General features: G+C 40.1%; 1 protein-coding gene across 1 annotated transcript; it reads right to left on the bottom strand.

Annotated features, from left to right (window-relative positions):
• Positions 1 to 9527: 9527 nt before the first annotated feature.
• CTXN3 (cortexin 3) lies at positions 9528 to 17033 on the bottom strand. The gene is made up of 2 exons (XM_026046593.1): positions 16851 to 17033; positions 9528 to 10501 (listed from the first exon to the last, which is right to left on the bottom strand). Exons 1-2 carry the CDS (start codon positions 16879 to 16881, stop codon positions 10161 to 10163), a joined length of 372 nt encoding a protein of 123 aa, XP_025902378.1. The 5' UTR covers positions 16882 to 17033; the 3' UTR covers positions 9528 to 10160.
• Between the last annotated feature and the right edge of the window lie 4307 nt (positions 17034 to 21340).

Below are 21340 nucleotides of genomic sequence, written 5' to 3'. Positions count from 1 at the left end.
TAACTGTATGTCACATAGCAACACAACCACACAGATATGTTAAACAGTCATTACATTTAAAAACATGATATTTAGGGTAGTGTTAAAAAAAACATACTGTGAATTGCTTATTTATGTGAGAAATGAACAGGAACAATATTCATAAATTATGAGTTATTTTTGTCATGATCTTTACTATCAAAATGAAAGATACAAATGAACAGACTGAAACAGATTCTACTGCATCTGGAGTTATCTCACTAATATAAAATAAAAGAAGAAAAAAGGCTGAGCCTTTTGTTACACTTTAGCTTCATACTCAGTCATATTGATGACTGCAATGAAGTGCCAAAAGCAACTGCCTGCTTCTGCACTCCTGGGTCACTTGAGAGCAAGCTGGTTCCCTTTTGCCACTTGCAGCCAACATCTCTAATTCTTTGCAATCTGTCAAGTTGTTATTCCTTGTTCCACATCCCTTTATACCTCTTTGATAGCTGTTGTGGGTAGGGAGCAGGAGTGGAAGGGAGTTTGCTTAAAGACCTCTCTCTTTCTTGCACTTGCATGCATGTCTATCAGGGTGAGCCTTTCATTTGTCCCACAGAATGTTTTCTTCCTTCTTTAAATATTTTCTTACTGCTCTTTGCTACTTCTGCTATGTACTGTTTTAAGTTCAAGTACTAGCTTGATATCAAACTGTGGTTGAGTTATGTACAGGTGATCCACTGAGTTTGTAGAGATGATAAAAAAGAGCAAGCAAACAGTTGATTCCTTACAGTTGTCAAGGTGCAAAAATAATCACTTGATCTGGTATTAAAAGTCCAAGGAGATTTATTTTTGCCTTAACAGTAACATTTAACAGTTTCCAATTTATATAAAACTTACAGTTTTGATTATCAACTTCCCCAACTTGTTTTTCTAGGCCAACGCTTTGTATTGGCCTAGCTTTTATCACCCGACACAGAAGGATCATGCTAGAGTCCAATTTTGTTTTATTGTACACAATTGAAAGCCACAAATGTGGGCACAGATAAAACCGAGTATCAAAACTCCCACCTCTGCAATAACACTGCCAGAAAACACATTTACCAGCCCTGCCATACAAAACCATTCAGCATTGTAAATGTTTTGTCAGTACGGAAAAGCAACCCACATTTCAGGGAAACAGGAGACACTTTTTTTCTGACTTTTGTGTCAGAAAGAACTGGAGGACCCTCCTAGACTCCCCCCTAGGCTTTGTACAGGCCAGATTTTGGGCTCTATGAATCCCCTCATTTTYTTCTCTGCCCTTGGATCTAGAGCGAACAAGGCTCAGGTGGCAGGAGGTCAGTTTTTTTCATTAACTGTCCTGTGGCAAAACCCTTCTGTGCCGCCGCCTCCGCATGTGCTCTCCCTGCTGGAAGTCCAACATCTCAAAATACCATTTGCAAGCAGTTTGATGCTGCCTGGAGCTGCAGTCTCCAGGTTTAGCCATGCAGAGATGACCTAATCTCAACCTTCTTCCCCTGTATTATAGCTGTACCTCCATACCTTGAAAGTATGGCTGTAATATGGACTGCAATAGTGGAATAAGGAAATCCAAAAGCAGATCTTACCTCTTGGTGATTCTAGCAATGGAAATCATCTAGTGYTCTGGGTCAACAATAGTAATTAATAAAATAATAAGTTCATTTCAGCTATTCAAAGCTCAGTAGACGTCTTTGCAACATCCTTGGCACATATTTGCTTTATCTGTTGAATATTTCCAAATCATGATCCTACAGAAGCAAAATTTATTTTCAGTAAAGTGATATCAAATTTAACTTCTCTCCTAGAGAAATAACAGCAGCATTTTCACAACCAATGACAAAATAGGGAGTGCTAAACAGAGACAATACTCATGATCCCTGTTTTAGAGCTCAGAAACTTACTTAAATAATCAAAGATGAAAATATCAAAGATGAAATATCAGAAGCTGAAATGCATCTTTCATAAGAAAAGAAAAGTGGCTTTTTGGTTATTTTCTGGTGTATTTGCACTTCAGCAATTATTATGATTTGTCATGAGCCCTACCTTTCAAAATCAAGCTCCTAAAATGAGAAACTACTGTAGGCAACATTCATAAAACCACTACATGGGAGGCTATCCTAATCTGGTGAGAAAAGTTCATTTCTACCTTCAGTCACCACAGAGCATTCAGCATTTAATAACACTATAGCTGTTCATGACAAGATGGTCTAAACATATCTGGAAGATTGTATAAAGAGATAAAGTATTTTACAGGAGTGACTGACATCATTAGGTATTCAAAGAGATTCATTGAGTAAAATTAATTCACAGATTCACTGAGAAAATAAGCTGCAGGCCCATCCTCTTCCTTTGTTCAACCCCCAAATAGCATACTAAGACAAGAACTGTCCTTGCATGCCCAGGTGGCTACTGAAATTGATTGTAGGAAGGGTGTAAAGGAGGCATAAGTTAACAGGAAACAGAAGGTTTATTTTCCTGCTGCCATCACTGAGCCATCATGTAAACCTCCCCAAAGGTTGAGATTATTAAAATCTCCCAAAGAATGAGATTATTAAAATTATATTGGCCAAGGCATTTGCCTCTAGCCTCGCTGGATTTTTAATTTGAAATCTCAGACTAAACATTCGAACAAAAAATCACTATTTAGTTTTGTCTTTGTGAGACAAATTTCTATAAGGTAATCTCCTTTTTGTGAGATTTTAGGGAGTTCAACCTTCAGTACTTCCTTTTTTTCTTTTTTTTCTTTTTTTTTTTTTAATGAGGAAACACTTGAAACTACCGAAGTGTGCTGCGGTGAGAAAACAGCTTAAGAAACAGCTGGCACTGTGCTCCTGAGGCAGTGACCCATCCTCTCTGTTTGGCCTTTGGGAGATCACAACTGCAGAAGTGTGTCCAGTTTAGAGCTTCCCAGTACAAGACATACTGGAGCAGGGGCCTCCATGCTGATTAGGAGCTGGGGGACTTGGTGCATGAGGAYGGCCTGAGGAGCTGAGTTTGTTCAGCTTGGAGAGGAGACGGCCCAGGGGAGACCTATTGCTGTCTGCAGCTGCCCCTTCAGAAGCATAGGAAAGACAGAGATCAACTTGTCTCAGAGGTGAGGCAATGGGCACAAGGTGCAACAYAAGAAATTCCAACATAATATAATTTAAAAAAAAAATACTGTTAAGTGTGGTCAAATACTGGGACCACGTTGGCCAGAGATGCTGCAGATTTTCCATCCGTGGAGATGTTTAAAGCTCAGCTGAACATAGCTCTGAGTAACCTGATCTAACCAGACATGCTTTGAGCAGGAGGCTGCACTAGAGCTCTCCCCAGGTCCCTTTTAGCTTCTGTGGTTCTGTGACTGCAGATATTTCAGCCTTCTGCTAATGCTGCTATTAGCATCTATTACCCCCCTGCAAAGAAAAATTTCTTGATGCACCTTTTTATACATCAGCATAACTTCTTTTTTTTCACACACACTCTTTTTGCTCTAAAAAAAGAACAAACAAGTCTTTTCCAGAGTTTTGTTTTACATCATGATGACCATCTGAATATAAAACTGTCAGGAGGAGAACACACRGGGATATTTTGCTCTGCTAGAGTTACATAGATAATGGCTAGTGCTACAGTCCAGAGGCACAGGGGATGATTTTGACATTTATCTCATTGAAATATAAGCTCTGTATTTTAGGTAGGAGTATCAAGTACCAATGGGATGCTATCTAGGATTCATTCAGTGCTGAGCCAAAACCTGCATTTTACTGCTGTGACTACTACCAGAAATACTTGAGCTTGTTCCTCTGGAGCTTGGCTGTGTTTTCCTACATATCCTGCAAGCAGAGGAGATAGGCTGTATATTTCTACCTAGGGTAGGCCCACATACTAACTCTACAATGAGGGTAAGGGATTGACTTAAAGCAGGTATGCTGAGGTAGCAGCTTTTGTGCTTGTTTGCATTAGGATTTTATGCTGTTAGYTATCCTCTCAGAAAAAAGTTGTCAACATCTATTATGCCACAGCACTGACTGGCAGTAGTATCATATCTTAGCTGTATATGATTAACCTCATCTTTCTTTTCATAAATGCACTCTATCCTTTTGCATTTGTACAGTATGGGAAAATTAAGCCTTTTGTCTGCTAGAAAACACAGAAAAGTATATCAAAGTACGTGAGATGATACTTTCAGCCAGCTACTGCAAAAATAAGAAAGTACTAACATACCCAAGATGTTGATTTTAAAAAATASGTTGTGGCATGTGTGCATAATTGTTTTCTAAAGACATTTCATTATCCTACCCTTGATATACCATTTTATAATGGAATTTCTCTCCATTTGTTTTAGCAAGAGCATTCTCAGTCTATGTTTTCATCTCCACAATGCATGTAGGAGTTTGCAGTATGATTTAACTGCTGCCGTGACCAATTTTTCATAGGTCAACAAGTGTTTATCTCTAAGCTTGCATTGTTATTATTGTACATATCAACACACATGCTTTCCTAATGGTCGTTTTCTATGTGGACAGAGGAGATGGTGTAGAGAAGTTCAAAGCATTGCATTGCATTCTGCACTTTTGAAGGCAACCAAATGACTATGTCTTTTGAGGCTAAGAGTAGTGGAAGTGATAGTTCATGTCTACCCTAGGAGCTGCAATGATTAAAAATAATATCCTGACCAAATAGCCCATAAATTTCATCATGGGGACTTACATCATAGCTGAAAGAAAAAAAAAATCACAATTTGACAGTTTTAAAGTTCTGACTGCTGCTGCTTTGACATATTTTGTTTTCCTGGCCTCTTCTTGCATGACTATGCTTGGAAAGGACCCTTTCTCAGGGCAGGAGTGCTTTGGCAACTGGCAGAGGGAACAGAGCTAGTATTCTCAAACAAAGAAAATAATTGCAATAGATAAACTCAGATCAGAAGATATGAAAAGACAATTTAGGAAGAGAAAATGTAATCAATCATTTTAAAGGAGAGCAGCAATGTGTAGCATTGTCTCCCAATACTAAGAAACACAAGTGGTAAAATAGAGGAGGCAAATCATTTTGCACATCTTGCATATACCCAGTAATGTTATTTTTGCTAGTTACCAAACTCTTTTTATTTTCTTCTTCAACAAAAAAGACAAAATATCAGTGAGGTTTTCTGAACAAGTAATTAAATATTATGCAAGTTTTTTTTTTTTTAATTTATAAGAAATTAGTTAGAGGGCACTGGCAAGGCTGTTCCAGTAAACCCAAACCAACAGCTTTAAGAAACTGGGTAGTTTTGACATCTTTGCCAAACACTGAGCAAACTTTAACAAATAAAAAACAAATGAACAAACAAAAGACACAAGTGAACAAAAATCTCACCCAATGCTATTACCTAACCAGAAGCAAAATGACAAATAATTGTGTTACAAATGGTAGATCCATTGCGTGCTCCATGAAACTGGTCCCTTAGCCAGCAGTCAAACAGCATGAGAGAAGTTGCAAGCTTCCATGTAAGAAAATTCTATTGAGGTATGTTATTATGATAACAATATTTTAGTATTTGCAAAATCTATTGAAGCAATATCTAAGGATGTTATCTCGTAACATCCTTAGAAGTTGAACATGTGTTAAACTTCATCGCAACCTGAGCAGTTCTTTGAGGCAGCTCTGTGTAAAAGCAAAGCAAGAATATAAACAAGTGGAGATAGTGGAGAAGCTTAACAATCTTACTGAAAATCAAATCCATTAAATGAATGTATATTCTAGTTCAGGAACAGGTTATTAGGGATTGGTCCTTAACCTGTCATCACTACCTGCCTCTTCTTCCAGACCATGAAGATAATGATGCAGACTCCATAAAGGCATAAAGGAAATGGATTACTGGTGAAAAGGTGGGAAATAATTACTATAAAAATCAGATGTTTTTATGGTGGTGCTCACCAAGGAGAGTGTCAAAGAGACCTTTCATAGACAGGAGTCACAGCAGCCTCACATAAAATGCCGCAGAAATTCTACCGAGTTTATATGTTAAAAAAAAAAAAAAATGTTGCTGCAAAAAATTAGTCCCAAAGTGCTGCAGAACTCCAGAAGCATAGAGAATAGGATATAAAATGTGGAAAATAACTGGCTTTATTTTTATGCTAATGACATCAGCATCAGTAGACATTTGCTGTGATTTAGAGACTCAGCATATTTCAATAAACCAGGGTGACCAAAATGAGATTTTGTGTTAGAACAAATAGTGGACATGGCCACAGACCCTGTCAAACTGTAGTTGAATGCAGTCCTGGACTGTGTGGGCTGCTTGTCAGTGGTCACTGGCATGAGCCAATTTGTTGATGTTTGCACCAAACTGAGTGAAATTCCTATCAAGTAGTCTGTGGGATGAAACAGAGATTTTAACTCCTAGGTTAGACCTCTTGACAGTGCCCTATGAAGCCACAGCTCATATGTGTGGCTGTGGCACCTCTCATAGATCTCCAGCCTGCTAAATCCCTGTGTACCAATCCCATCACGCCCACAGGTCCAACTCAACATGGTATCTACAAGCCTCTTTTGGGGACATATGTGGTAAAAGCTGACTAGAATGACTTGCAGACAGTTCCCTCAAAACCGAGCATTATGCATTTGCTCAGGCAGAACAAAGGGTTAAAAATAAAACAGGTTTATGCTCATATTTCCACCAGAATACCTCTTGATGACTTGAAGTCACCCACTCATTTCTGCAAACACCACCCTTGGTGAGGGAGAGGTCGCTTGCTTTGCTGCAGACCACATCAGCTGAGGGCTGGGGTTTCTCAGTTTTTCTTTCTGTTAGCTGTGCTTTCTTTCTGTGTAGCTGTGCTTCTGGATCCCAGTTAGAACCTCCTTTGAAAGAAGGAGCTCTGGCAGTAACAGACACATACCAGTGCAGGTCCAGTACAGGAGGATGCATCCACAGGAGTCACTGTGTGGCCCTTGCAGATTGCACAGAGCCATGAAGTTCTGTGGCTACATCATTCCTAACACCCACACTAGGATAAAGCAAACTCACATCTGCATAGGTTGACCCAAACTTCACTGCTGTGGAGATAGTGAGAGTGAAAGATCACTGGAACAGGCTACCCAGAGAGGCTGTGGAGTCTCCTTCTTCGGAGAAGCCGYGGGCTCTAGGTGACCCTGCGTGAGCAGGGGGGTTGGATTAGATGACCTCAGAGATCCCTTCCAACCTTAAGCATTCTATGATTCTGTGACCTCATGGGGGGCTCTTCTCAAGCATATACACCCTTCTTCACATTGGTGAGAGCAGGCTGCATCTCAGCTCTGCTTTCCAGGCTAGCAGTTTAATTCTGCAGTCATGACTGAGATGTTACAGGTCTTGTGAGCCTCGTGGAGTGAAAAAGATTTAATCTCTGCTGTCTACAGAAAAAAAAAATTCTCTCTGTTATTGTTTGGCTTTCTTTGCCCCTCCAGTAGCCTCCTGACTTACTTAAACTCTTGGCAGTTAGATTGTTTGTTAAACAAATTAACATAAATGTGGTATTTATTAAAAACAAAATGAAACAAAACAAAGCACAATTCCTTCTTTCTCTTCAATATGGAAAAGTATGTTTATTTAACCTATGTTCAAGAATATTGGATTTTAGAAGAATTTTTAAAGATTGCATAGAGTTTTCTTCAGATTAGCGCAATAAACTAAAACCTACACCAGTGTGATGCAGAGCTGCAGAGCTGCCTGTGCACGACTGCAGTAGCACACAGATCCTCTCTTTCCAGGCTCATTAATATTTCAGATCATTCCATAGTGAACACCTACTCSTAGGAGGCAAAGCAATACGCTGAGGTTGCTTCATGGGCTGGAGTTGTGCTGTTTCCCTTCAAAGCCTGTCTTCCTTTTTCTGGACGAAAAGAAGGTAACCTTGCCTGCAGCTGAGCTGCCAGACTGTCTTTATTAAACTTTTAATAGAAACTAAGCCAAATTTCTTTGCTATGGTAGGGGAATTCATATGAGCTTTATTTTTGCAACAGCTGCCTAAGAGTAATTTTGCAATATGCAAAGATAGGGTGAGTTCACATGGCTACCCAAAAGTATTAAATTCTCCTTAGTAGCCTGGCTTGTCCTAGCTGTTTACAAAAATGTCTCCTTGGAGTCACTGGCCAGCAAAAGCTCCAGAGCAGTCCTCAGTTAGGACTTCCCAGTCCTTCACAAGGATTGTATTTCCTCACATGAACACTAGATTCATTTGGTCAGGGACAGCACCTGCCTCTTTAGGTAAAATTACAAAGAAAAGTGGTTTTCTTTTAAAAGAGAATAAATCTGTAGTGTCTTCAACCCCCTTTCCTAGCAAATCATCAGACCCCAACAGAGGGGAGAGATGATAGGCCAGAGAGAGAAACACGTAACTGCTGCTTCATAAATATTGACAGCACGTTACTGGAGACAGCACTGACTCAACAACAGGAACATTTCTTGTATTCTACACTGCATCTGCTTTTGGGAAACAATCCAAAAGTTGGTTTTGTTGAATCTAGGTGCCCTGGTACTGACTTCCTTCAGTAGCTAGTGTCAGTGTGCCATGACKTGTGGCGAACTTAGCTGTGTCACCATCCCCTTCTGCCCCTTCCATTTCTAAAAAACACCTGCTCTGCAAGAGAGAGAAGCAAAGCTCTGCTCACTTGTCTTCTGCAACCCATCATAGTTCTTTGAACTCTTGCTGAAGCTTGGTTTGCTCTGATGACCATTCCATGACACGTGCTGAACAATGTGCAGAGCCACCCCTTGTTCCTCCATCTCATCTGTGGAAGCTGAAACCTCCAAGCAAGGGCCAGGACAGACCACAAAGGGGAAATCAATAGCTCTATGTGCCATGGCCAGGGGCAGAGCCTCAGCCCGGGTGAGTCAGCTCCGCTCCAGCGGTACCAGCTGGAGCCCAGCGCTGGCTGCGCTCCTGCCCTGAGGGGCTGCGAGCCAAAGCACAAAGGCAGAACTGCCCAGCTGCCTGTCCTTATTTCAGCAAGGGCAAGACAACCAGCTCCAAAGCCTTGGCTTTAAACTGGCAGTGTGCTCCTTCTCCTCCCCACGCTGTGAAATGTTTTAACAAGCTGGATAGCGCTAAGACACATTTCAAGCCTTTGGGGTGTTCAGTCCAGTCTTTACCCACCTGGCAGTCTATCAAATATTGTTACCACCATAGTATTTCAGTACGACCAAAAAAATATGCTCGTCAACATCCATTTGGACTCTTATTTGTTCTTCTAATTTTATGAAATCTAGTTTTTTGTCAGTCTCACAAATGGGTTTTCAGTCTCACAAATAGGTTTTTGTTTACGCTGACTTGTAGCGATGACTTGACTTGTACAAATTCATTCAGATATTTGTGTGTAAGGGCAAGTGTTTGTTCATTGACACTTAGCACAGATGTTATAATCACTTGAGAAATAAAACCACTGAAACGCAAGTTCCACACGAGTCAAACAGGCAGAATGCTTGAAATAGACCGTTTAAAATACACTTAGACTGAGATTAGCCTGCATAAGTCATTTCTAAGAACATTAACCTATCCATTAGTAGAAATCAGTTTTGGTACAAAAGACAAAGGCCAAAATCATTAGATATTTTATTCACAATTARGATTACAGCTAGTTCTTTGCTACTAATAAGCAGCTTCTCCACTGTTTAGTGCTGAGAAAAAGCATCTTGTTGAATGCACAAAKAATTTTTTTTTCTCCCTAAGTTTTCCAGAGCTCAAAGCCTTATCTTATAGTATTGGACACTTCCTTATTTGTCCTCAGAACTTGGGCAACAGAGAAAAAAGGAGAGTCCTGTGGGGCTTGAAAAGTTATTTACTACATACATATCATAAAATCATATTCCTACCTTATTTATAAGACACCTCTTTCTACAGACTTCTGCTTAATGGTAAAAAGGCTGCCCTAGAAAAGGCTTGTTCTAATATCTGTAAATCAAATATTGAGTTATAAAGTACCAGACATGCGATGTATTGTTCCAGCGCATTTTAAAACACAGTTCTGCTAATGCTCTTTTTTTTCCCCATGACAAGGTTCACAAATCTACTTTCAAAAATTTAACTTACTTTGTTATTTAATTAAAAAAAAAAGAATTGGTGTGTTTATTTGTATGTTGCAACTCTTACATTATCTGAAAAAAAAAAGAGAAACATTACAGAATTTATCTTTCTTTATCAATATGCTAAATCAGCCTCCATATTTTTCAGCCTCTAAGCAAGAGCATAATCAAACTGGCCTTTCTCCAGTCCATCAAGTCCATCAGCCCAGGTKGAGGTCGGCATACTCCGGTAGGGGTCAAGGAGAATTCGGAAGCAGCGAACAATGAGGATTCCCAAGAAAACAAACAGTAAAATCACAAAGACAAAGGTGGTTTTCTGTTCCAGAGTCATGCTGGAATCTGGTGGCATGCTCCCTGGTGGCAACAACGTGGCAGCRAATATCTCTCCCTCCATCATCCAGGAAAACTGAAAGGAATAATCCCACAGTTTCCTCCTTCTCATCATCAGTTGGCTGCAGTCAAGGTTGAGGCCATTCAGATGCGCTTGATTATCTGTAGAGCAAAGTAGGAAGCAACATTAAATGCGGATGCCCCCTTGTTTAATTCCTCTGAATGGTGAAAAAGGAGATGGGGAAGAGTTTGACAACAGTCTTGCATGTCTCAGTGTCGTAAACTAGAGAGCTTTTATAAATCCTGCATGCTTCTGCTGGCAACATAGAGAGGAACCACTGGTATTAATTGCAGCTAGACCTGAACTCTGTCATTTCTGTAAAGAGGACAAATTGAAGGCCTTCACCACACCGTTCTGATTGACTACAGAAATTGCAGTCATGAAGCAAACTGTGCTTTTTGGCATAACAGAAAAACAGCAGTTTGGATACTGAGCTGAGTTAGCGGGGTGAAAAAAAGGAATGTAACTTTGGTTTTACTCAAGGGAACCAAAACTGTTTTGAGATGGGATGGAGCAGGACCTACCGCAGGCCAACAAAATGCACGCATCTCCAAAAGAGCAGACTGACACCATTGGATGCACATRGTTGTGCAGTGTTTTGGAAGGAAAAACATAAATACTATGTCTTTGAAATGATAGAAAAAATGTTCAGGAAGGCACCCTGAAATAAGTACTACTTTTTCTCAAGAAGAAGTAYTTTCTCTTCTTAAAATCACATTAGGTTTTATAAATGCAGTTAGCAGCAAATGGTTTTAATGTCATCTGCTTTGTAGCATCAAGAAGAGCACTRGGATTTGGGCCTGGGCTTGGAAATTTTCAGGCTGCACAGCACAAATTATGCTGCAGCCTACATGGCACTTCTTGACTGGCTTCCCTGACTGTCTGTCCAAATTTCTGACAACCTCACTCGCTGCGTTATTGTACACTGGATTTTCTGAAAGGAAGCATTGCTGGATTGCACAGTTTAGATCTGTCTTTTGGTGCCATTAAAATCATCTGCAATGTCTGCTCAGGAAAAGGAAGTGTTCAAACCTGGCTGAAAGAGACCTACCATTGCCGTGCCACTGCCTGCTATGTTTTATCTCCAATTACTGACTCATGAAATCCATATGAGGGGTAATGGCTACATACAGACTTAACCCTGCATTGAACACCTTGGGATCTCAGCAGATATTGCATTAATGGTAAGCAGAGTGAAAAAAAAAGGAACAGAGCAGAATGCAGTAGATAGCACGCACAAGCAAAACTTTTAAGTAATTATAAATGATATGTCATTGGACTGGGGTCAGTAATGATTCATAAGTATGCATCAGTAAAAATGGTTAGTAGGTATAAGTGGATTAAGAGAGCACAGTCATATTGGTATATTGTGAGGATTGTTCTGAAAGTCACTGTTCAAGCAACACAGAGAAAGCATTTAAGCAATACAGATACCAGAACTGCACSGTTATTGCCTGATTTAATTTGTCTGAAATGATGGGTAGGTGAAAAAGATGTTAATTAAAGTCCTTTGAGAGAGTGTTTTCAGCTACTAACTGATAAAAAGCACAGAGGATTGTCTAACAGGGAAAGCTGAACTTTAGGGAGAGCCATTTTAATAAGGCTGCCGCATTTTCTGTGATGCTGATGAAAGAGTGATTCCTAATGATAAGCAATTTTGCTATAAAAAGGACAAAAAGCAGAGAAATTMAAACAGAAGTGCAACCTTGGTGCAGTGATTCTGCAAGTGTTAGCTGAAGATAATACTGCCCCCTTCTAAGAAACCTCTGTTAGTCTGATTTCAGGAAACTCTTCAGCATGTACATTATGCCTTTTTTGTCTGTCAACAGACAGATTTTTCTGTCATGCATTTTAACGCAGCCTTTCCTAAAGCTGCAGTTACAAGATATAGTGTATTGTGCTTGCTGTCAGCACAGATTTGAGCATTTTAGGAAAGGTTTTCCTGGCATCTCTCTAGGCATTACCTAAATATAGTTAGAAAATGTATGAAAAATGGAAAATTTGTGTCAGTCAAGAATGATCAACTTTTGACATGCTGATTTTAAATTCCAAACTTAGAAGACACACATGACTTTTAGTACACAATTTCTTCCCACCTTTTGAAGAAACTGGATTTAAGGAAGATATGCATATTTTGTGCCTGAGTGATAAGCCAATGCTGCTCATTATTTTCCTTTAGGACCTGAACAGGAACCCAAGTGGGGTAATGCAGAGAAGAGCCACATATTCATTCTCATAYCAGTGAGCACTATTGACTAATTTTATGAATCAGCAGAGATGTCAGATTATTTTGCACTTAGCAGCTTTGTACATTCAGACTGCTAATTATCACCCTATAGATGATATGCGGCAAAATAACAGGACTGCATTGCGAGGCTGAGATGAATCCATTTTCTAAGGCTTTGGGCTTCCAGCCAGCCTGCTGAGGAGGCTCCTTACGCTATGTTCATTACACATTTGGGGGGCAATGGTATGGTATGGTGCCTGGCACAACAGCATCCTTTGTCCATCCTTTGAAGYAGAGTGTGGACTACTTCTCCTGCAAGTTACAACTTTAATGTGATCATTAACAGTTTCTCTAACTGGCGAGGTGATGTTTTAACTGTCCCCACTGAAGAGGCACACAGATGCTTCAGAGCTAAGGACATTATAACTGGGTGTAGCTAAAGGCAGAAGCTGTAAATTGGGGCCCTGGAAAAGCTTCAGGCCAGCAGCATGAGCTGCCACTGCAGGGTTTACCCTGCCATGAGAAAGCAGAGCCTAGCCAAACTGCACATTGGTCTTGTAGCGTCCATACGGGCAGYAAACAAACCCATCCTCAGCACTAATCCAAGGCTGACAGGGAAGACAGAAACCGGGAAGTGGGTGTGAAGGAGCTGCAGAGGTAGCCAAAAAAGTCCTTCCAACTGTATGAGGGAGATTTCTGCTTCTCATCCACCTCTAAGGTGGGTTCCAGGGGGCAAAAGATGAATTAAAGAACATGAGGCCTGATATGTATCATATATGTATGCATACAGGCAAAAAAAACCCCAGTAATCTACAGATCATAGGAAGTCGATCATAGCAACWAGATCATGGCAACTAGAAGAAACCAGATATTAGCAATAACAATAACACACCCTGAAAGTGTTTCTTTTTAGCTTCTTCCAATCACTTAAGATTTGGACCAGATTACTGTATGGGTGGAAAAGCCTCAAGGATGTTTAAAAGGAGAAGCTGAGGTAACCAAGGTCCCTCCACGTGCTGAGCTGCCTTTTTTTTTTTTTTTCATTTTAATTGGCTAAGATAAAATTTTAACTGGTAAAACAAATAGATTATCCTTCAAATGAAGGACTAGCCCTGCCTCCTTTAAATGCAGATATGCCCTGTTCAATTACTTGCTGTAATGGGTTCCTTACAGGTGCGACTAATGCTTTGTTTAATGAGTACACACTTGCACATCATTCTGTCCACATCAGGTTGCTATTATCACTTCTCCTTGCCAGCATGCACTCATTCGTTAGCTAGTTTGATTATAGGTGTCCCTGAGGTGGTGCTTAYAATACGAGCAAGAAATGCAGAAAGAGGACGAAACCTGCATATTATTAATAGCATCAAATAGGGAAATCATTGGCACGTCCTGAGAATTAATATCTTTCATACAGTGTCAGGAGCCAATTTGCAACCCGGGAGCTGAGCCATTAGCATAAGACCTGGTCAAAAGGCAAGTTTTCTCACCAAGAAAAGCTGGTTTTCTCACCAGGCCGCTAAGGTTTTTGAATTTAAAATGTCAGTGAATTAATTAGTTGGCTGCATTAGCAACTCTTTGATAGAGGGATGCAAATTTTCAGGATTCTAAAGAGTTAAACTTATTTAAATCACCTTTTCTGTGCTTTCAGCATTTCATTTCTTTCCAAATTGATTAAAATCTGCTATTAAAAGGATTTCCTTGCACTCAAAGCTTAAAGCTTCTTTTTTTGAAAAATATCAAGATGTAGTGAATTTCTTTGAGATCTGCTCTCCTAGTAACAACATATTTACAATTAAATATGTAATTCTTTATTCTTTTGTTTAAATTGCCCCATTTATTACCATATGTTACATAAACAGCATTTTGTTTTGACACCTATATGGATATATTTTTATAAGGAAAAGCTGTTGTAAATTTCTGAGCAGCAAACATTACAGATTGTAGAAAATCACATTTTCTCAGTTTGCTGATTAGGATCTCATTTTTACCATTTTCCCACTTCTTCCATTGTACATGTTTGTAAGCCCTCCTGTTATGTTATTCATGCAGCTGTGATATGGTATGACTAATACTCTGTGACAGGTGACAGAAATTCCAGAATTTATCTTCAGTTAGCATAAATTGTTCCAATATAGTCTGAGGTACATGTAGTTTAGCATTACTTGTCCTTCATCTTTCCAAAATCCTGAAGAACAAGTTACTCAATAAGTTATTGAAGGCATCCAAACTAAAATGTGTCACATACAATCGAGTGTTCGTGAATTTAAAATAAATGATAAATACATTATTATTAAACATGAAACATCCTCTAGTATCCACATATATTTTTTGCTATTGACAAGTAATAAACTCCATAACTCTTCCATATAAATTATCTGGAATCTGACCAGCAAAACACTCTTTGATTCACAGGGAGGAACAGTTTAGTGTATTTAAACTGAGACTAGAATCAAGGCCAAATTTTCTGTTCCTGCAACTAGCTACCAACCCCTGACTTAATTGCCACTGGCCTACTTGAACTTTTGGCTCTCTAAAATTCAAATGACAACAATTACAAATCAAGCAATAAGTGCTTCAAGGCTAAGATTAAACAGATTATTTTCCTGCTTTAAAATAAATGAATAAAATCAACGTCTGAGGACTTCTTGTTGTTGTTGCTGTTCTTATTCACTCTGTATTTTTGGGCTTAATTTACAAATGCAGAGTGTGGATTTATGGTGCTTCACAACATATGTCTGATATGTAGGTATCCCATGTGAGTGGAGCAATTGGGTTTCCATTATGGAATATCTCCTGGAATGTAGCAGGCAGGCAATTGTGCCAAGCCCATGTGCATGATTTTTCCTATACCTCCCATACTAGTTTGACCGATTAGTCACTTCCTTAGCTACAAAAATACATGGCAAGTCCCTTCGGGCTCAGACATCTATACACAAACTAGTCAAACAAAGACGTTTCCATTCATTCACAGCTCAGTTGCTGTGATAGGCATTTTAAACCTACTTTGAATAAACAAAATTTCATTACAAAAAGGTACCAGGCTAACACATGAAAGTACATGTAGCCTGCTCTTTTATCCGTAAGTGCCTGGTTTCCTCTGCACTGTATCCTGTTCTGTTTCTGCCAACAGTCACTGGACAGGCTAAATGAAAATAGCAGCGATGCTCTTTTTGCCCATACTTCATCCTTTTCATCTCAAAAATTTGATGTCAAACCATTGTTGCCCTTCCCCTGCAGACAAATATTTATCTTCTTCTCAGCATGTTTTCAAGACAGGTCCTCATGTGGCATTAGACTAGTTGGTGCTCTACTCTGCTGTTGACTGTGTTAAAGCGAGTTCATGGGGTTAACACCAGCAATAAGATAATGATAGAAAGGGAGCTGCTCAATTATTTATTTACTGTAGAGCTTCTCCAATATCATATAAACTTGATTTTGTCTTCTGCAATGCTTAAAATAAAATTTTACCTTTGAGGGGCACATACAGTATTTGCAATTCCTGCACCCAAATTGTGTGAGGAATATATATACACAAAAGATGCCAAAGCTGCTACAGAAACTTTGCTAATACAAATACATTTGCTAGTTTTTGCTAGTATTTGCTAGTTTTATGGAATATTAGATGTGAACATCTGAAGGTATGGATTTGTGAAGCAACCTTATATTAAAACCTTCCAGGAATCTGTGTGATGTTTTGAAATATGCAAACAAACTCTGTACACCCTTCTCTTCAAATGAGAGATTACAGATATACAGCATCAGTATTATAACTCTTTTCTCTGTGAAACAGTGTGTAGTAGCAATAAGATAACCACAAATGCTAGTGATTGAAAGCCAGTAATGTGCTGAATATCCTTATAGGCTGGATCCCACATGAATCAGCAGGTAGAATTTGCTCTCTTAATAGTTACAAATCTTTGTAAAAAAAGCTGCAGCTGAAAATGACATGAGATGTATTTTATACCTCCTTTTCCTGCATTACTAAAAGATGAATTGTAATGTGCTTTCCAGAAAAAAAAAACAGGGAATATACAACAATCTGATCAGTATTTATTCATTTAATTGTTATAAATATTAAATCTCAATGTCATTTTTCTTGACCTGCTATGTAGGAGGTACTGTATACAGACAGTATTACTGAATAAATGCAATATAAAGGTTACAACTTTAAGCAAAAAAAAATAAGAAAAATTAGATAATCAATTTCTGTTAAAAAATACCTTCATCTAGTCGAGAGAGAACTTGACCCATTTCCCACTGCAGCAGTTACAGGTAGTTACAAGTATCTTTAGTTTCCATTCTTCTGCACCTTCCTGTATTTCTAAGCATAAAGGATCAGGGACTGCCAAGGAACTGAGGAACACCCAATTTCCAAAGCCGTCTCTCAAAGGCTCTGAATTTCACACAGAAAAAAAAAAAAAAANAAAAAAAAAGAAAGAAACAAAGTTGAATGAGAATCCTATTTGTGTGCTAGACGTAATTAGCTGACAATACTGTCGTTTCTTTAAAGTGAGGCTATAATTTCGGTTCTGCCTCAGCAACTCTTCAATGGATTCTGCCTCACTGAGTGCAGCAGTAGCCTCACAGCCTGTCTCAAACCATCTTCAGCAGAACATTAACATTCAAAAGGTGTACCAAAAGGAAAAAAAAAAAAAAGGAAAAAAAATCACAGGGTATTCCCGTACCTTTGCATAACCAAAGCTGTGAATCTACCATTGTTTTTCTCTTCTCTACTGACTGTTATCAGTGATCTGTCTTTCTAATGCCAATTAACACTCCTTTTATCAGGCAATCTGAATATTGATTACAATTTTTGACCTTCAGCCAAATACCTTAATCCCTTAGGAAGAAAAGCAGTGGGACATATGGATGCCAGTGGTACACTTTCTTCAGAAATACACTGACCTTGCAATGGGAGAGAAGATGCTCACCAGCATTTACTGCCTGGCTCTGGACTTACAGCTACAGCTTTTTGCCCTRGGAGTTTTATTTGTTGCCAGTTAGTAAAGCTCACTTTAATACAGGTGCTTTTTATGTTGCGAGGAAAAGCAAACTGACTAAAGCAAAAAGCTCCCTAATTTCTTTCCTACAAGAAAAATAAAGTTGGTTTTAAAATATCAGATAATATCAGGAAAAAAAAAACATAGTAAAAAAACATTTTTTAAAAAAAGTCCTCTGAATTTCTGCTTAACAGCCAAAGACACATGCATACCAAAATACTTCAGGGTTAGAGAATGTTTTAATCCTGTATTTTGGTGTCTCCCAGAGCAACTGCATTTCTAGACACCTCATATTGTCATAACCTCCCCAAAAGGTTTCTGACAAGTACAAGAGATTTGAAGGTCAAATCTCATCAACTGTTTTATTTCTCTGCCCCTTGCAGATTTTCCTGCCAGTTCAGAGCTACTCCTCTTGGAGGGAGGAAGGACAGCCATGGGAAGCATCCTTAGTTTCAAAACAGTACGTCTGCCAAATACTGTGGAGCAAGGCATGATCTTGTGCGAGTAATGGGACAAAATATGCTTTCAGACRGGATGCAAAGGCGCCTCCTTGACTGCCACAGTGCAAACACATTCAGGCTATGGACACCCACATGGACCCCAAAGACACCCATGCACATAGGCTGCACAGGCCACATCTTTTCGCAGCCTGCCTTTCCAGGCTCCTGATGTTGTGAAGAGCACGGGCCAAGTCTCGGTCCGCCCCGTCCCGGGCAGGGCAGGCCGGTAGCAGGGGCTGTGCAGGACGCGGGCCTGGCGCACACGCTGGTGCTGCGGCCGGTGCCTCTCTGCCCCACAGCCACACACGYGCACGACGCAGTGCAAACCACGAGGTGCCCTGCTTCGCCACGTGCACACCTCGCCGCCAGTCATCGCCCTGCTGCCGTGGAACGCACTGCAGAGAGGGCTTTTCAGTTCCTCCTTCTCCTCGGTGCACATGGACACCCCAGGTGAGAGTCCGGTGCTGTCCACTGTATCCCCTGAGGTCCTGAGGCTCTCAGTCCCCCAGATTACATTCAGAAAGGGTCTTTTTAGGCCCTTTCAACCACTTTCCTCAAGTGTTTCCCAGCCTATAACTTCCATTTAATTCTTCCTCTTTATTTTTTCCACTTTCTCATCCGTAAATCTTTAAGATAAACTAGATTTGATCCACCCCTTTGTTACAATAAGCAAACTCTAGTAAGATACCGATCAAGATTTAGTAATCCTTCCTCCCTCTCAGTCTGGAAGATTCATGATAAGACTTGATGAAAGAAGATAGATCACATTCCCAGAAGATTCATGACAGAGGGATTTCATAACATCAGACAGAAGTTTTATACTTCGCTTTTGAGCTCTCACATAYTATACAGAGCCTTACAATCTTTCTAGCATGTTACTACAGCACCACGGCTCTGCAATCCTGACAGGCTGATGTGCCTTGTAGGTGGTACCTTTTGTGTCATGAAGAAACTCTTCATCACATAGTTCCTTGAAAATGATTTACATTGAGATAAAGTTTTCATATTCTACATCCACCACACAGTACTAAGAAGCTGGGGAACAAGAAGCTGAGGAAGAAGCCTGTAAAAAAGAAGGGCATGATTCATTTCTTTCAGGAAGACAGCTCACAAGAATATGAATCCATAACCCCTGAGGGCACTCTCTCAGTGGGAAGATTGGCTCCTATCACTTCTTATGCATTTTAGTTTGAATAAATAGCCACTGGATTAAAAAAAAATAAGAAATAGTTCTGGGAGCATAAAAGCTGGAAGCTGCTGCCTCACTATGTGAGCTGGACCCCAGAGGCTTATGTAGTCCTCTTCCTAAGATCCAGTCCCAGCAAGGGACAGAAAGGAGCTGGGAATTAAGCAGAATAGCCCAGAGCTATGCCAGGACAGGAGGACAGACTAGTGGCCCTAGACCAGGAATGTCAGGGCTCTGACTGATGTCTGCAATGGGTGATGGAGTTTGTCCTTCTAGAACTTGCAAGCAAGTAAAGTCCCTGAGATTTTTCCATTCTTACTTGATTTAAAAAATCATGCTGAGTGTATGTCCAGTAATATTAATAACACTAGTAAAGCAAGTAAATATCAGAAACACTGGTATTTCAGCTAATTTCCTACAGCACTAGTAATTAAATTCACTTGAGGATCTATCTACTTATTTAATGGGAAAGTTCTTTTAGTRCTCTTCAAAGAAAGTTTTTCTCAGCCAATATCATTAAAATATTTTCTGTAGCCTTGATTTGCTTTGCTATAAAGTTGTGCTTTTCTCTTGATAACTTTTTGAAAAAGAAGACTTGAAGATAATTACGTTTAATATTTACATGGGCTTCAGTTCCAAAATCTATATCCGTTTTGAAAAATGTAAATAAAGGCAGCTTTTGAGGGATCAGCCAGATTTTGATTAAAAGCCATAAATGCAATGCTGAGACGCTGACTGCAACTCAATGATGTTTCTGCCAACGTTTTAAGATGCTGCTGGCTTTGCCCACGCACAGGCCTGTGACTTACTTTCTGTAGGAAGGAGGGGGCCCTCCAGTCCCGCTTCACCCCGTTTTACACGTTTTACAAGCACTGCATGGGTGCCTCTTGCACTGAAGCCGGCGCCCCACTTGCAGCTCCTCTTCCTTCCACCCTGCTGCCCTCTCAGGAGTGCAGGGGACCCGAGCTGCCAACCTGCTAAACGGGAGCTGACAACACCAACCCTTTTCTCTGGGAATTACCATCCTGATCTTTTACCGAGCTGCCCAGCTCTCCTTGCTGATGGCACAGCAGGGCTTTTCGTGTGATGCAGGGCAGAAAGCTCACAGCTGCTTTGGAAGCAGCCCCTCCACCCAAACAGCTTTGCCCTTCTCCCGCAGGAGGCAAGCCAGATGGACTTGGTCCACAGGCCAACTGAGTGTCCCGAGTCTTTGCTGCAGGTGTCTTAGCCGCTAGCACCTGGTGGATTCCTTCCCTATCACACATGTTGGGCTCCTCGGAGGAGCATCACAAAGTCAATCAACACCTTGTTCGCTGCCACAGAGACAGCTCGGGAACCTCTCAAAGACCACAGAGATTCTCCATCCTGCTCCTCCTTCCCAGATCCCACAGCACCACCACACCTCCTTACAACCATCACAAAAGACATTTGGAAAAATAAATCCACTCAATATATTCATATSTCTTCTTTGTCAACTGTCCCATCCTCTCAAGAAGACTTCTTGGTTTGTCTCCACACAGGGAAATTTTCTTCATCAGGCAGGGGAAGGTACCTGAATATCCTTCTCAACATAGAAAATGAMAATGTCATATAGACATTTTCAGAACAGAAGTAGTAGGCAAGCAAAAGGATTCCTCACTCCATAGTAAAACTCTTTAGAGCACAGATTTCTCCCCAGGAGCAACCTCAGAAGCAGGCAACTTTCTCAAACTCTCCCTGGCCTGTCTATCTAATGCTTTTAGGCTGAAGTTTCATACATGTGRTCCCAAGTTGTTTTTTCCAGGGCAAATGCTTGAGCAACTCCATATATGTTCAGTTTGGTATAGTAAATTATATTCTTGTGGGACCAAATAAAATGAAAGTAATGAAAAAGCTGATTGTTTAAAAACGGTGCCACAGCTTACTTGATACCAATCACTTACTTCTGCCACGTCAAAGTGGGAATGATAAAGTGTTCATATCTGTYGCACCTGGAGTACTGTGTGCAGTTCTGGGCTCCCCAGTRTAAGAGGGTCGTGGAGCTT

Source organism: Nothoprocta perdicaria, unplaced genomic scaffold, assembly GCF_003342845.1.
Source record: "Nothoprocta perdicaria isolate Ctin4 unplaced genomic scaffold, notPer1 scaffold_45, whole genome shotgun sequence".
In the NCBI taxonomy this organism is placed as follows: domain Eukaryota; kingdom Metazoa; phylum Chordata; class Aves; order Tinamiformes; family Tinamidae; genus Nothoprocta; species Nothoprocta perdicaria.
The sequence above is the reverse complement of the archived record's forward strand: the minus strand, read 5'-3'. Positions and strand labels throughout refer to the sequence as shown.